General features: G+C 40.3%; 1 protein-coding gene across 1 annotated transcript in view; it reads left to right on the plus strand.

Annotated features, from left to right (window-relative positions):
- oxct1.L (3-oxoacid CoA-transferase 1 L homeolog) overlaps nt 1–16,224 on the plus strand; it is a 74,316-nt gene that overhangs the window by 18,520 nt on the left and 39,572 nt on the right. Inside the window, 4 exon segments of the mRNA NM_001089771.1 lie at nt 938–1,087; nt 3,045–3,151; nt 6,498–6,558; nt 15,533–15,640. Coding sequence (NP_001083240.1) covers nt 938–1,087; nt 3,045–3,151; nt 6,498–6,558; nt 15,533–15,640 — 426 coding nt within the window.

Genomic DNA, 16,224 nt, shown 5'->3' on the forward strand with positions numbered 1-16,224 from the left:
AGTCTCTGGGAAGGGAGTGTGACTGTGGGATAGCAGGTATAGTAGGGAGAGATGGTGCCTATAGTAACAGTGGGATAATAGTCTCTGGGAAGGGAGTGTGACTGTGGGATAGCAGGTATAGTAGGGAGAGATAGTGCCTATAGTAACATTGGGATAATAGTCTCTGGGAAGGGAGTGTGACTGTGGGATAGCAGGTATAGTAGGGAGAGATGGTGTCTATAGTAACAGTGGGTTAATAGTCTCTGGGAAGGGAGTTTGGCTGAGGGATAACAGGTATAGTAGGGAGAGATTGCACTTATGGTCGCAGCAGACCCCAGACAGCACCATCCCAAAATACCTAGTGTGTCAAAATGCAGCTCACTCTGGGAACAGTTATGTTTTACAGGTAATAGTATTATTTATCATTATTAATAAATGAACATATATAAGCTATACTTATAAAGTGATTTTAAAGAATTTGGAAAGACGCTGGTTGTTTGGAATAAAGTGGAAAATTAGATGAGTTCACATGAGTTAATGCAATTATGAGTGTATATAGTAGCTACACAGATTGATTTTTCTGGTATTAGCAGAAAAAAAAATTATAGTCAGTTTGGCAGGTCGCTGTTGCACAGTCAGCTGTACACATTGCCGCCTATTGTGATCCCATTCACCATAGAAACATTCGAATGTTCTGACAGCAGAAGGCTCTTTATTCACACAGATTGCAGCATATGGCTCCTCTGACCTTGAAGCCAAGGGCTTTCTGCAAGGAAAGCATTTCAGCAATTAACCAAACAAGCCAGGAACACTGTTTACCTTTTAACCAAGGACGTACTGTATATACATTAAGACAATGTCTTGTTTACACCATAAATGTTACACCCGTGTTTGCACCTGGAGACCTTTCTCACATGTTAAAGTAACCATTTTTAGCAATGTGTTTATTTGCCTGCAGGGAACTCTGGCAGAGCGGGTACGAGCAGGAGGTGCTGGCATTCCCGCGTTTTTTACACCCACTGGCTACGGAACGTTAATCCAAGAAGGCGGAGCTCCAATTAAATATAATAAAGATGGCACGATTGCTATAGCCAGCCAACCGAAGGAGGTGAGTAGCCACTTCACCTTCTAAAACATGTGTAGAGCTAATCTCTATTGGCACAATGACATGTGTTACAGTGGGGACAATTGTAGCAAATCCAGCTTGCAGGGCACCATTTATATAAAAAGAGTTTGCAATTAGTGCCGCATTTATGAGAAGCTTCCCTGGTATTTCCTATGATCTAGTAACCTTATCCTAGGATTATTAACTTTAAAATGATCATCAATCCTCTCATTAAAATAAACTACCCAGGAAAAATATTACCCCCGAACAATGTAGGTCTCTACACAAGCTGTTTTATGCAATATCTTTTTATAAAGCCCTGCTTCAAATAAACCATTTTCATAATAGTATACTTTTTTACCAGTATGTGCCATTGGGTAATCCTAAATTGAAAATAATGGCCGCCCCCTGGGATCGTAGGATTGACGGTTCACACAAACAAACCAAACAAACTATACATGTTAGGTCACATGAGCCAATTAAAAGACAGTTCTGTCCTTTGCTTCCCCACTTCTTCCTGTTAGAGTTGTATTTTTTCTGGTCGGGTGATCTCTGAGGCAGCATACACACACACCACCGTGAAATGGTGGCTCAAGGCAATAACAGTAAACAGGCAATATTTACTTAAGTATATACCAGTTTGGTAAGATTCTTTAATATGCCACTTAATATGATATAAACTATCTGTTGCTTAAATTGCCATTTTGGGGGTAAAGTTTTCCTTTAAAGGCAGCAGCTCTCAAATATGGAATTTCAACAACTATCTGGTTGCTAAGGTCCAATTTAACCTGGCAACCAGGCAGTGGTTTGGAAGAGAGGCAGGAATATTAATAGTGGAGGCACTAAATAGAAAGTTAACTAATAAGTAACAATAACATTGACCCCAGCAGCCAAAGAACTATTCCCTCTGCGAGGTTACTGTGACCCCCACTGGGGGAGTCAGAAGAGGAAGGAACATATTTTAAGAACTATAAAATATGAAGACCAGTTGAAAAGTTAAGAATATGCCTTTCTATAAAACACTTAAAGATAATCTGAAGGTGAAAAACATATAGTAAAGGCCCCCATACACGGGCCGATAAAAGCTGCCAACAAACCGAGTTGGCAGTTATTGGCCCATCCGACGGGCTTATCTGATTGATATCTGGCCGAAAGTCGGGCAGATCTCGATCGGCCAGGTTAAAAAATCCCGTAGGATGGAGGCCGCATCTATGAGTCTATGCAGTCCCCCGATCCGACTAACAGTATCGGATCCATTATGATCGGATCTCTGTGTGCGGGGTGTTTGCCAGGATCTGTTCTTTTGTTACCTTTTGTTGGTGCTGGAGTTGGTTATTTTGAGTTATTCTGCTAAGAAAAGGAATCCCCCTAAAAGAAATATTAGACCTACCTGTCAACTGAAACCTGACCCAGACCTCAGCATGAAGAGTGACCGGTAGTGGAGAGTGAGATACTGAAGAGCAACTTGATTACTGAAGAGCAACTTGATTATGTCTTCAACTGTACAGAATTTTTAATTGATTGTATTTAGAAAGTGTCTTATTTCAGTGAGATGAAGCTTATATTACATTTTCACTTTCGCGATAGATCTCCTATAAGCTGTATTTGATCTTACAAAAAGACAGTATGAAGTATTAAGATGGCAACTTGATGGGAAGGGGCATGGTCCTTCTGGTGCTGCACAGGCCTACCAGTTTACCGGAGGATATTCCAGTGGGCCCAGGTCCTCAGGGGCCCTGCCTAGGAGAACTCTCATCAGCCTATCAGTATTTCTGTTGATGGTCTATATAAAAACTAATTCATAAATTAAGTCAAGTTTGCCCTACTGAATGAACATTGTGGTTTCCAACAAGAGAAGGTGAAGCAGAGAGGATGCCTGCACATCAGTGTGAGGGGGCAAATTATAGAAACATGCCTTATACTTGATTTTTATGTTTCCTGTGTTGTTTTTCTTTTATAGGTGAAAGAATTCAGTGGGCGCCATTTTGTTATGGAAACGTCAATCACAGGAGATTTTGCTTTAGTGAAGGCCTGGAAGGCAGATCTTGCTGGAAATATAGTGTTCAGGTTCGGCACCTTTCTAGCCTTACTGCTTTGTACAACATTTTGTCTTGTTTTCCACTCCATATTTCTGTGGGCCTGAAGTTCTGGGGGAAAAATGTGAAGAATTAGGAAAAAAAGAGGGAGGAAGCGGTTAACTGGTAAATTTGGCAACTGGAAAGCAGAATTGAAGGTCCAGTAGTATAGTATGAATAGATATCTAGACATTTTTCCTCCAGTGGGGTCAACATTTATTTAAAGATAGGTGCCCTTTAAGGATGCGCCAATTTTTTCGCCCTGTTTTGCCGTGGATATGACGCCCATAGAGTTGTATTGCGTTGGGCGTAAAAAAAAAAAAATGATGTGCGTCAAAAATATTTTTGACTCCCATAGGCTATATTGGGCATCGGCGTCATTTTGCCGGCGGCAAATTTTTGGCAAAACGAAACGGGTCAAATTTGTCCAAGCCTAGTTCCCTTTAAGAAAAATATATGCTGCTAATAATAAGATAATGTAACCATAATTGTAAAAACCTGGTCTTCCGTTTTCTTATCTTAAAGGTTTATTTTTCTTTTAACTTTTTCACTTATCCAAGCAACCAGAAGGCAGGTTTGGAAGTCAGGATGGAGGATGTATAGGAGAGGGCAGAAAGATAACAATAAAAAGCATTAACAGTAACATTAGAGCTATCACACCGCAAGTTAAGTGGTAATAAGTAAGTAATAAATGATGACCAACTGAAAGGTTGCTAAAAATAGGCCAATATAATAAAATGACAAAAGTTACTATCTGTAATGGAAATTTAAAGGACACATTTTGTGTAAAAAATAAGAATGTACCAGTGCATTATACTCATTTAGATATAGAAAAATTGTGCTTAAAAGAGTAGTTTTTCAGGCTGATTTATTGAATATTTCTGCAAAAACCCTAATAATCCCTCCCTTCACTCTCACTTACTGCTTCCTGAATTCCCAGGATGTACAGGGGAGCCAGCGGCTCACTGCACTGTAGGATAGGAACCAATCAGCAGCTAGCAGGACCCGATAGGGAACTGAAGCCTGTCTGTGCTTGTGTGACTGCAGGGCTGTGATTGGCTGTCCCCCTCCTACTGTGCTTCTAGCAGGGACCGTTAGGACACACCCACCCCTCATTTGAAACCGGGACCAGTGAACATCTATAGGGTGCTCCAATAAAGGGGCTATTTTTAGATAATATAAATTTTTAGCACCATTTAAAAGCAGCACTTTTTATTGCTCATAATTGCTTACAAAATTAGTGTTTTTTTTATTTATCCAATATATCGCCTTTAAACCCTCAAAATATTGTTGTTTAAAATTGCTCAGAGAGCTCTTGTAAGCACTCTTTAAAGGGTACTGCCCCAAGACAGGAACAATTTTGAATAGATGGGACATCTGTGGAGTAGGTTGGATTTGGGTGTATGAGGAGTGTGCCCATGTGTGCAAGGGTTTTTTTTTTTTTTTTTTTATTGGGGTCCCATTTTACTTGTTAGCAGAGAAGGGCTACTTATGAGCATGGACATTTCCTGCACATTGTCTGTTTTACATGTGAGGAAGCTGCCATACCGATTACTGCAGCAGAGAGATTATCTAGCAGAGTTATGAGGATGACTTTTAAATTTAATAGCAACAACCACATGCACTTTGGAGTGTTCTCTGCCCACCATAGATTATTACAAGGAGAGATGAAGCCCACGTTCATTTGAAGCTTAGTAGAAAGAAGATAATTTAGCAAAGACGTACTTCATCTTCCTGCCGCGCTGATCAAAACACTTAACATTTCATTAATCCCCCCTTTTTTTTTTTGTTGTTCATGTCAACTCTGTGCCAATGAGCCTGAGAATTGGGTGCCACCCTCCCAACTGTCTCGTGAAAGTTCATTTGGCTGCGACATGATGTAGTTACCAGGGCAACCCAGGATGTCTCTGTAGTTCCGACAGATTCCTCTAGCACAGACTGCTCGGGTTTGGACGTGCTGCAAAGATGTACATTGATTTCTATGGCAGCAGTGGCGGCTGAGTTATTAAAAAAACCAAAAAAAAACCCAATTTAAAGCTGGTTTAGATTTAGTCTGGAGGCCACAGGGAAGACCCCTAGATTATTGATTTATAGCTTTGATAGGCAGCAGATCAATGCATTTTTATGAAAGGAAGATGTCACCTTTGTTTAAATGGATCATAAGCCTAGAAGAGCGAGAAAGCGCAAATATTCCTGGAAATTGTCATGGGGAAAAAAATGACAATGGAAATTTAATATTAGCTGAAACCATTTCTAAGTTCCTTTCTGAGTCATTCTCTGTGCAGGCAATGAGCATATCAGGAGACACTGTGTGTGTGTGCTGATTATATGACTGGAAAATTTCATTACCGACTGTTACAATAAGCAGCGCCCCCTGCTGGCCTGTTGTACGGTTGTTTTACTGCTTCAGGAAGCTACGGGAGGAGGTAAGGTTGAGGCAGACCGCTAGTGAACATTGTAATTTTACCCCAGGCTGAAACTGCAAGCAGAGCCACCAGGAGATATTATTATTATTATTATTATTATTAAGCTTGTCTGTAGGGATAGAAAGGCTCTTTAACAAACTCTGGTGCTCGTTTAAAGGGGTTGTTCATCTTTAAATTAACTTTTATTATGAAATAGAGTCAAAGAGTGATATTCTAGGACAATCCGCAATTGGTTTTCATGTTTTTTATTATTTGTGGTTTTTGAGTTACTTGGCTTTATATTCAACAGCCCACCAGGTTGCAGTTTCAGCAATCTGGTTGCTATGGTCCAAGTTACCCTAGCAACCATGCACCGATTTGAATAAGAGACAGAAAAAGGAATAGGAGAGGCCTGAATAGAAAGACGAGTAATAAAAAGTAGCGATGACAATACATTTGTAGCTTTACAGAGAATTTTATTTATAGATGAGGTCAGTAAATTGTCCCGATTGGAAAGTGGGATGGAATCGGAAGGAAAAAGACAAAAATTTTAAAAAATAATAATAATGAAGACCATTCGAAAAGTTGCTTAGAATTGGCCATTCTGTAACATACTGAACATTAACTGAACAGTGAACCACCCCTCAAATTATCACTCCTTTTCCTGCTGGTACTGTGGAACTGTGTGGTTGGGGGTTCAAACCTCCTATCCTTTTTCTGCCACTGACTGAGGCTAAATACACCCCAGATATGTTAAGGGACAAATGGCAAATATTGCTTATGTATTTGCCACCACATTCATTTCAGTTGGAAAAGGTTGTGGCTGTGTGTATGCTTCTATACTTCTGTGCTATCTGTATTGTATGGGTTATTCACATGGACTGCTCTTTGTCTCTCTGAATACTTTCAAACATTTTTCCTTTTTTTTAACAGGAAAACAGCAAGAAACTTCAACCAGCCAATGTGCAAAGCAGCCAAAGTAACTGTGGTTGAGGTATGTCAATCATTATATTGTGTCCTATTACCCATCGTTTGATATGATCTCCCCCCATATTTGCCTTATTTGACAGTATTTTGAACACATTAACCCCCATATGTAATAAAAGACACTGAGTTTGCACAGGAGCAGTAACCAGTAGCAACTGGTTACTGTTTTCTTTTAAACATGTGACCAGGAAATTCTATCTGCTGATTGGTTGCTATAGGTTACCGCCCCATGGCAAACTTAGTGCCTTTATTTACATAACCCCAATAGTCAGGTCTGGACTGCAGGTCAAAATAGGCCCTTGCATTTCAAGTACAAAGAGCCCCAAGCAGCCCCCTACTAGCCCACTAAACAGTGAGTGTCTATGGCATCTTACAGCAGCCCCTCTGCCATTTGCCAGAATTGCCTGCATATGGTCTGACCACCACTACTAATAGGGTCATCCTTCGTATGGGGAACACATGCTCTGTATGGGGAACACATGCTCATTAGAATGAAGCTATAAAACCCCCAGTGAGAGTGGTTGTTCTGTGGCTTCAGACATTTTTTTTTCTGCTTGGATCTGGAGTGCCAGTTATAGGTCTCCTTCCTTGGAAGAGCAGAACTGCTCTTCCTACTTCATACTGTATGTAGTTGGCAGTGCAAAAGGTCAACCTAATCTCCCTAAAGGGTATGTCCGCCCAAGAACTGTTTTTTTTTACAGTGAAAGCAGCTTTTCAGTATACATTAAGGGGCCCATTCACTAAGTTCGAGTGAAGGAATAGAGGTAAAATAGTTTGAATTTCGAAATTTTTTTGGCTACTTCGACCATCGAATTGGCTACTTCGACCTTTGACTACGACCTTCGAATTGAACGATTCAAACTAAGAATCGCTCGACTATTCGATAGTCGAAGTACTGTCTCTTTAAATATTTCTTCGACCCCCTAGTTCGCCACCTAAAACCTACCGAGGCCAATGTTAGCCTATGGGGAAGGTCCCCATAGGCTTGCTAACAATTTTATGATCGAAGGATAATCCTTTGATCGATGGATGAAAATCCTTCGATCGAACGTTTATTCCTTCGATTGTTTGATCGAACGAATTGCGCAAAATCCTTCGACTTCGATATTCAAAGTCGAAGGATTTTAATTCGGCAGTCGAATATTGAGGGTTAATTAACCCTCGATATTCGACCCTTGATACATCTAACCCTAAATGACAAGGGGGAAAAATATTTTAGGCACCCCCCCCCATTAGAGCCGAACTCTGCCTTTTTCCCCTGGGCTCTTTCAGAAGAAAACTAACAGTGCCACACCTCCATCTTACTTTATTCCCAGATGTTCCCAGGCTTGGGCTTGCACATGCACAGTAGAGTAATATTTTCAGATGTCAAAGGGCAGTGAGGCCGGCACCCACCACTAACCTACCCCCCCACCCCATAAGGTTTTTACTTCCCTTTCCTGCTACTATCAAGAAGAGGACAGGGAGCGTAGCGAGCCTGGGTCAGAGAAGCAGACCTGGATCTGGGAGAGACCTCTGGACAGGCCTGGGTTGGCATGGCCCATCATATTTTTTCCCGATGTCCCACCAACCTAGCCCGGCACTGAAAAGGTACACATTAGTTAGTGGGGCTGAATAAGTCCTGTCCTTTGTTCTCAGTCCCACTAAGATCTGTTTTAAGAACTCTCAAAATCATTCCTTCTTTAAGGAAGTAACAATAGACCTGCCTCTGTTTCCCATGGCTGTCACTTCTGTGCCCCAGTAGAGCTTCCTACAGGTAGCAGCCCCATTCCACATCATTTAATAACCAGCAGTCCCACACTACATAGGATAAATCTTTAATTTACTGGGGTTTCTAGCATGGCCCTCACTGCGTGCACAATGGTACCATGGCTTGCTAGAGCATTGCTTACCCTGGTTGAATAGAAGAAAGAGGCCCGTCTTCAAGGAACTACAAACCACTCTCTTTCTCTCTTGGAAAAGGCTTCCAAGGGTTCTTGGAAAAGAGCTTTACACCTAACAGTTAGATAGAGAACGCATCTTCAACCTGTAGGCTGAGCTCTGTCTGCTTTGGACACATGTTGTGGGTTGGTTCTCTAGTTAGAGAAAACCCTACCCATCTCACTGCACTGTAGTTAAAAGGGGCATCCTTTTACTCTTCAATGGACAGCTAAGCACTAAAGCAGCAGCAGAGGGTTTTTATGACATAACATGCTTCTGGATAACAAGGTTATAATGATAAGAGCAAGGTTTCTCTTGGACGATGAGAGCAATTTAATGCAATTAACGTAAATTAAAGGAGCAGTGGTAATGTAGTAATTGTAGAAGTGCAGGAGCACAGGTACAGTGCATCAGGTCAATTAAACTATTAGCAAGGCAATGAAATAAGCCAGCAACATGGCACAGAAAGCAGGCCTTTAAGTATCCACTGAATGCCCTACCAAGATTTCAGCCCATTCATATGTAGTGTATTGCCTTCATCTAATATGGCATGTTAAGGGCCACAGTTTCAGCTGCTTTGCTACATTTGTTTTAACTAGACTTGGGTATTATAATGGGTTGTACATTCAAACAAACCTCTTTATTCACAATGATGCTTCTCTAGAGCAGCAAAGAACATGACATGTTGATGTGTAAATAATGCCTTCCATCTTCCTAGCCTGGGGTTTAGGGACCCTTCTGTGCCACCAGCTAATGCCACAGATTAAATGCAGCTTTAAAACTTTTACTGCTGTAAAAAGTAATACGTTGTAAAAGATAATCTCCATCTCCAGACCTAGAAGTTCTTGTGTTCAGTAACACATCCCCAAATTCAATTAAGGTGCACCTAATTAGCTTGCATTAAGACCCAGATAATGCTTCGCGTATCGCCGTCTCTCTTGTGAAGTCTGGGAGAAGTGAAACACAAACGGAGAATGTTCCAGCTCATAAAATACGTTTATATAAAGAACATGGCATTAAACTCACGGTTGCCTAGAAACTGGGCTGAAATCTACATCTGTGTGTTCCATTATCTTTGTGTAATGAACCCAATAATGCCTTTTTTCCTAAATTCATTTGTATTATAATCCCAGGCAGAAATGTATGTTGTCATACAATTAGTTGCTATCAGGAAGTGGCAGGTAGATTTAATCGCCAGTTTGAAGTGCTGGTTGGTTTTGTGGCACAGTCTAACCAGAGGGCTGTGCACCAGGCGTGCGGGCACACACAAGGGGATGGTTTTGTGAGTAATTTTAGTGAAGATCCCTGTATTTAGAATGAGGAGGGAAAGTAAAACCAAAGAAGGATTCCAATATAAACTTAATGTTAGACCCTGCAACTTGTATGGAATCTCAAATACCAGTTATATAACGGAGCTTCATTTGAAGACTACTGTGCAGGGCTATGTCGAGCTTGTGGCCCCCTTGGCCCTACAGGATTACAGATCAGCAGCACTAGGCTTAATACAAGCTTGGCTTTACTTGCCCTTTTGGCAATATCTATGGAATACTTGCATCCTAATTTAGAAGAGTAAAGTAATGGCATGGCAGTCAAAACCATTAAAAAGATCATTTTTATTAGTATTGCATATTTAACCCAACACGCTTCAACCGCTAAAAGATTTGGGGTCGTCGTATGGCTCTGAAAAATCAACCCCTAAAAGAGTTTGGGGTCTTTAGATGTCTGCATTTTTCAGTGCCCCTGACAAAAGGGGGGGGGGGGGGGCAAAACGCATTGGGTTAAATATGCAATACTAAGGGGGAAAAAAAATTAGTTGTAATTGTTTTTAGTTCCTGCAATTACTGTTACTCTTGGGGCTCTTACTGACGAGCGGTTGAAGCTGCGCTCCCCTGCGTTCTGTTTTTCAGCGTTCAGCCACAGGGGAGTGCAGGAATAGACGCATTTAGCTTTTTTCAATGGGGCTGTACTCACACAGGCGCGTGGAAAAATGCAGCATGTTGCGTCTCAACCTGCGTTCGGCGCTGAAAAACGGAACGCAGGGGAGCGCAGCTTCAACCGCTCGTCAGTAAGAGCCCTTATACTGTTTTGGGATTTTTACAGGTGACCTAATCATGAGCACATAATGAAGAAATTCAGCAAGCACTCTGGAAGCCGCTCTTCAGGTAAAATTAAACTTTCATTTCAACAGTTTAAAACCATTACATCCTGACATGTTTGGTATGTAAACGACACGTAATCATAGGCCTATGAATACGTATCGTTTAGATACGAAACGCGTCGGGATGTAATGATTTGAAACTGTTGAAATAATAGTTGAATTTTACCTGAAGAGCGGCTTCCGGAGTGCTTGCTGATTTTCTTCATTATCTGCACAGACACCTACTGCTACGGTTCGGGGCGATGCCCCCCGACTACTCGATACGTCGGGTGAGTGTTTTTCCATTCTCAGGCGGCCCTCATTTATTGTGATTTATGCTGAAGTGTCGGACCTGGGGTTTCTACACCCAGGTCACAGTTGTTATAGGTTGAGAAAGTGTTAAAGTTAATACTTTACAGAGTATTGAGATGTTTATAATTAGCACCCTATGCAAAATAAATACATTTTTAAAATATTATAGGACGGAGCAGCTTTGTTTGCTAATCATGAGCACATCACAATGTATTGTGATATGATACAGGAGTACACCACCAAATATTTTCTTTATCCCAATTTAGAAGACAGGGTCCTTTCGTATCCTTATAAACTGGGAAAAAAAGTCTTCCTTATATACTGGGAAACAAGTCTTAATCAAAAAATGTGCCATTCTTTCTTCCTAGGAAAATGTATTAAATCTATATTGGCGCCTACACTATATTAAAGTGTTTGATGACTGCAAGTGCCTTTCTTCAGAGTATGTAAAATGTTGGATGCATTTATATGGTTAAACTCCAATTCTGCCCAAGAAACCGGTTACTATATATAGAGCTCATAAATCACTGTATATACAAATGGCTTGCACCATGCCTCGCAAAGACTTAATCACTCCCTGGGCTAAACCACAAAGTCAAGTCACGTTTCAGATCGTTATGTGCTCCTTGCCCTTCTTTTCAATATCAAATAGCCGTCAGGCCCACTTACAGCTGCCTTCTTTCTTTTCTTTGTTTTTCTTTTCAGCAGACGCCATATTGTTAGAAAGGAATGAGAATATGGCGGCCATTGTACAAAGTGGATTTATTAACCATAGTATTTGAATGTTTTTCAGGGAATTCAACAGCATCTTTATTAGGAAGGCATTATATGGCTTAGTTTTGACCTTGGGATTTCATAAAACGTGCAATCCTACAGATATGGGTATATATATAGCCCAATAAGTGTTTTTTTTTTTATCAGCCACCTCTTCAGCGAATAGAAGTTGTATATTGTCATTTGCATCTAAATGTAAAGCATAATACAGGTATGGGACCTGTTATCCAGAATGCTCAGGACCTGGGGGTGTCTAGATAACAGATCTTTCCATAATTTGGATCTTCATACCTTAAGTCTACTAAAAAATCATGGAAACATTAAAGGGATACTGTTATGGGAAAATATGTTTATATTGCTGCTCCAGCAGACTTCTGCACTGAAATCCAATTCTCAAAAGAGCAGATTTTTTTTATATTCAATTTTGAAACCTGGCATGGGGCTAGACATATTGTCAGTTTCCCAGCTGCCCCCAGTCATGTGACTTGTGCTCTGACTTCAGTCATTCTTTACTGCTGTTCTGCAAGTTGGAGTGATATCACCCCCTCCCTTCGCCTCCCAGCAGCCTAACAAAAGAACAATGGGAAGGTAACCAGATAGCAGCTCCCTAACACAAGAAAACGGCTATCTGGTAGATCTAAGAACAGCACTCAATAGTAAAAGCCAAGTCCAACTGAGGCTGATTCAGTTACATTAAGTAGGAGAAATAACAGCCTGCCAGAAAGTAGTTCCATCCTAAGTGCAGGCACAAGTCACATGACTGGGGGCAGCTGGGAAACTGACAATATATCTAGCCCCATGTCAGATTTCAAAATTGAATATACAAAAAACATGTTTTTCCATGACAGTATCCATTTAAATAAACCCAGTAGGGCTGTTTTGCTTCCAATAAGAATTACTTGCATCTTAGTTTGGATCAAGTACAAGATACTGTTTTATTATTACAGAGAAAAGGAGATCATTTGTAAAAAATTGAATTACTTGGATAAAATGGAATATATTGGAGACGGCCTTCCCGTTATTCAGAGCTTTCTGGATAATGGGTTTTCGGATAACTGATCCCATACCTTAACAGTATGCCTGACTTGAAACACAGGCCTTCTCTAAATGCTTTTTTTGTAAGATAAGTATTCTGTTTATTGCTTCTGTCTTCTGGTTTGGTCTTACCTTTCTTAGTATGAAAAGTATGATGAAGAGGATTGATGTACATGTTGGATGCTTCACTCAAGTTCATTTTGATGATGGAGAGAGACACTAAATCAGTTTATTAGCCACATTAGAAGGTCCTCTCGTTGGTCAGAACCCACTTTACTAATGTCAGTACAGTAATATAAAATATCAACTTATCAGTCATTTTATCTTAGTTTCAAGAATATTTAGGCCAGTAAATAAATATTTACCCCAAATTTCAGGCCTAACGGACCTTCAAGCTGGGCTTTTAGGTGCAACTTGATGAGCAGATAGCTACTCTCTCCTGTTCTCACCCTAACTAGTCTTCTGTCACTGCTCCAAATCATCCGTTAAGGTGCCAACACCACATTTTGGGAACCAACGGTGTAAAGTCGGGCCAGATGGAGCAATAGATGGTACCAAAATAGTATAACCAAGTAAAAAAAGGGCACACGGGCTGATTCAGGTAGATAAGTTGCCCCAGCGACAAATCTCTTCTTCTGGGCGACAATCTCCCCGAACTGCCTTCCCCTACCTTCCCGCCGGCTATAATGAAAAATCGCCAGGGGGATGTACTTGCGGCGATTTGTTTTCCGGAGTCGCCCAAAGTATCCTCGCAAGTGCCATCCTGCTGCCGATTTTTCATTATAGCCGGCGGGAAGGTAGGGGTAGGCAGTTCGGGGGGAGATTGTGGCCCCGAAGCTAAATGCTTCTGATTCTATCCAGTGAAAAACAATTTTTGCAAGGTACATTGCGTGATTGTTGCTTGAAATTGCCCATGTTTGATTGTACAAGTATGGGACATGTCCAGAATGCTCGGGAACTGAGGTTAAGGATAAGGGATCTTTTTGTAATTTGGATCCCCATACATGAATCCTCTTAAAATTAATTTAAGCATTAAATAAACTCTATAGCAGGAGTGCCCATAAAGGCTTGATAAAGGGCCCTGTGTGGCCCGAAACGTTGCCATGTTTTGAAGTCTGCAATGAGCCAATAAAAATCACCAAAAACGGATTTGTGTGCTACAGCAACTTTGGACTTTGAAAAATTATCCAAGGGCACACAGAACAGCTGCAAGCAAGGAACACCTTTCACATTTAATGCGGAAGTGCAGTGCAACGTTTCGGGACTTCCGCATTAAGGGGCAGATTTATCAAGGGTCGAATTTCGAAGTACAAAAAACTTCGAAATTTGACCATCGAATTCAAAGTTTTTTCACCGAATTTGGCAATTCTACGATTGAATAAAAATCACTCGATCGAACTATTAAATCGTTTGAATCTAATGATTTTAGCGTACAATCTAAGGATTTTTATATGTTGTAGAAGGTCCCCATAGGCTAACATAGCAATTCGGTAGGTTTAATTTGGCGAGGTATTGAAGTCGAAGTTTTTTTAAAGAGACAGTACGTCGATTATCGAATGGTCGATTATTCAAACATTTTTTACTTTGAATTTAAGTCAAAGTAAATTTGAAGTTGTAGTATCCTATTCGATGGTCAAAGTATCCAAAAAATTACTTCGAAATTCAAACTTTTTGTACTTAATGTGCAAGGTGTTCCTTGCTAGCAGTAGTTGTGTGCCTTTGGATAATTTTTTCTGCATATTAGATTTGAGGTTGCCGGACCTCTATAATATAAATGCAAGTTATACACTAAATGCCGGGTGATGTTGTGATGCTGATTCAGTTAATGACTATAAGAATGGCTTGGATGATTTTTTGGACAGACATAATATTAAAGGCTATTGTGATACTAAACTCTATAGTTAGTATGGGTATATAGAATTTATGTAAAAGTAGGGAGGGGTGTGTGTATGGATGCTGGGTTTTCATTTGGAGGGGTTGAACTTGATGGACTTTGTCTTTTTTCAACCCAATTTAACTATGTAACTGTGCACCAGACATCACTGAATTAATTTGGATAAGGGTGGGCAAGAGCCAGGTTCTTATTGCATATATTTAGCAAACAACCATTTCATATGCAACCTTAAAATAATAAATATCTAAATGAAAAACATGAAACAGGAGGGTGATTTTAGACAAGCTATATTTTGACATTGTATTGAAATCTACTGATCACCAGCTAAAGGTCTACTGGTAGATCCCCATCTACCTTTTGGGCACCCCTGCTCTATAGGATTGTTTTGCCTCCAATAAGGATTCATTATATCTTAGTTGGGATCAAGTAAAAGCTTCTGTTTTATTATTACAGAGAAAAAGGAAATCATTTTTAAAAATTGGAATTATTTGATTATTATGGAGTCTATGAGAAATGGCCTTCCCCTAATTCTGTGCTTTCTGAATACCGGTTTTAAGGATAGTGGATGCCATACCTGTATTTCCTTGACAGTGGAAAATGCATAGAATACTGTGATATAGTCATTCCCATTGCTTCGTTGCTGTTTTGAATTCGTTTGAGAACTATTTTATCTTCATGAGTTGGTACTCTACTGGGGGATCCTCTGGCGCTCAATGCCATTTTCAGGTAGGCCTGTTTGGCTTCTCATGAAACAGGTGCTGCCTTGTGTTATTGTGCATGGGATAGGGGAATTAGATTATAAGCTTCACTGAAACAGGAAGTAGTTTAAAGTATTAACTTCTTTGTACAGCACTACAATAATCATCTATATAATTACTACTTAAACTAACATCAGGTTCATTTGTACAGGTGGAGGAAATTGTTGAAACAGGAACATTTTCCCCAGAGGACGTCCACATTCCCAGCATCTACGTAGACCGTGTTATCAAGGGTGAAAGTTATCAGAAGAAAATCGAGGTACTGCTAATATATTGTTATTACAAATACACATACACGATATAGCCGCTCTGTGTAAATAGAACACTCGATGTTGTACGGTAGAAGAGAAAATTACAATTACTCATTGACTCCTGCCTGAGTTCTGCGTCAATGGAAGCCTGGGTCACTGCCAGACGTAGTTGGCACCGCAGACCTTATATTGCATTTCTTTCTCCTAGCGTTGTGTAGAACAGATCTCACTAATTATCTCTCATCACGCCGGCTTGTCTACTTGGACTCTGTTGTTCCAAAACCCTTTCATAGAAGGAGATTATTATGAACAAGTTACGCCTGACCGTCCAACCTCATAACGTTTTTTGACTCCGCCAGTTTCTACATCTCCTTAATTATTCTTGATTAGGTTTGATTCTATTTCATTCTTTTTTCATCTTCTGAAGTTCTTATTATGATCTGCTGTATTAATTGAACGAAAACCCTAAAAATACCAGAGAATAGATTGCTGTGGCCAGGGCTAGTTACAGTATAAGTGTAGCAAGAGGTCATCTTTAGTCTGAAACACAATTATTTCCTTGGAGCTGGTTTTCTGTTTCCAGAGACGAGTA

This window comes from Xenopus laevis, chromosome 1L, assembly GCF_017654675.1.
Source record: "Xenopus laevis strain J_2021 chromosome 1L, Xenopus_laevis_v10.1, whole genome shotgun sequence".
NCBI lineage: Eukaryota > Metazoa > Chordata > Amphibia > Anura > Pipidae > Xenopus > Xenopus laevis.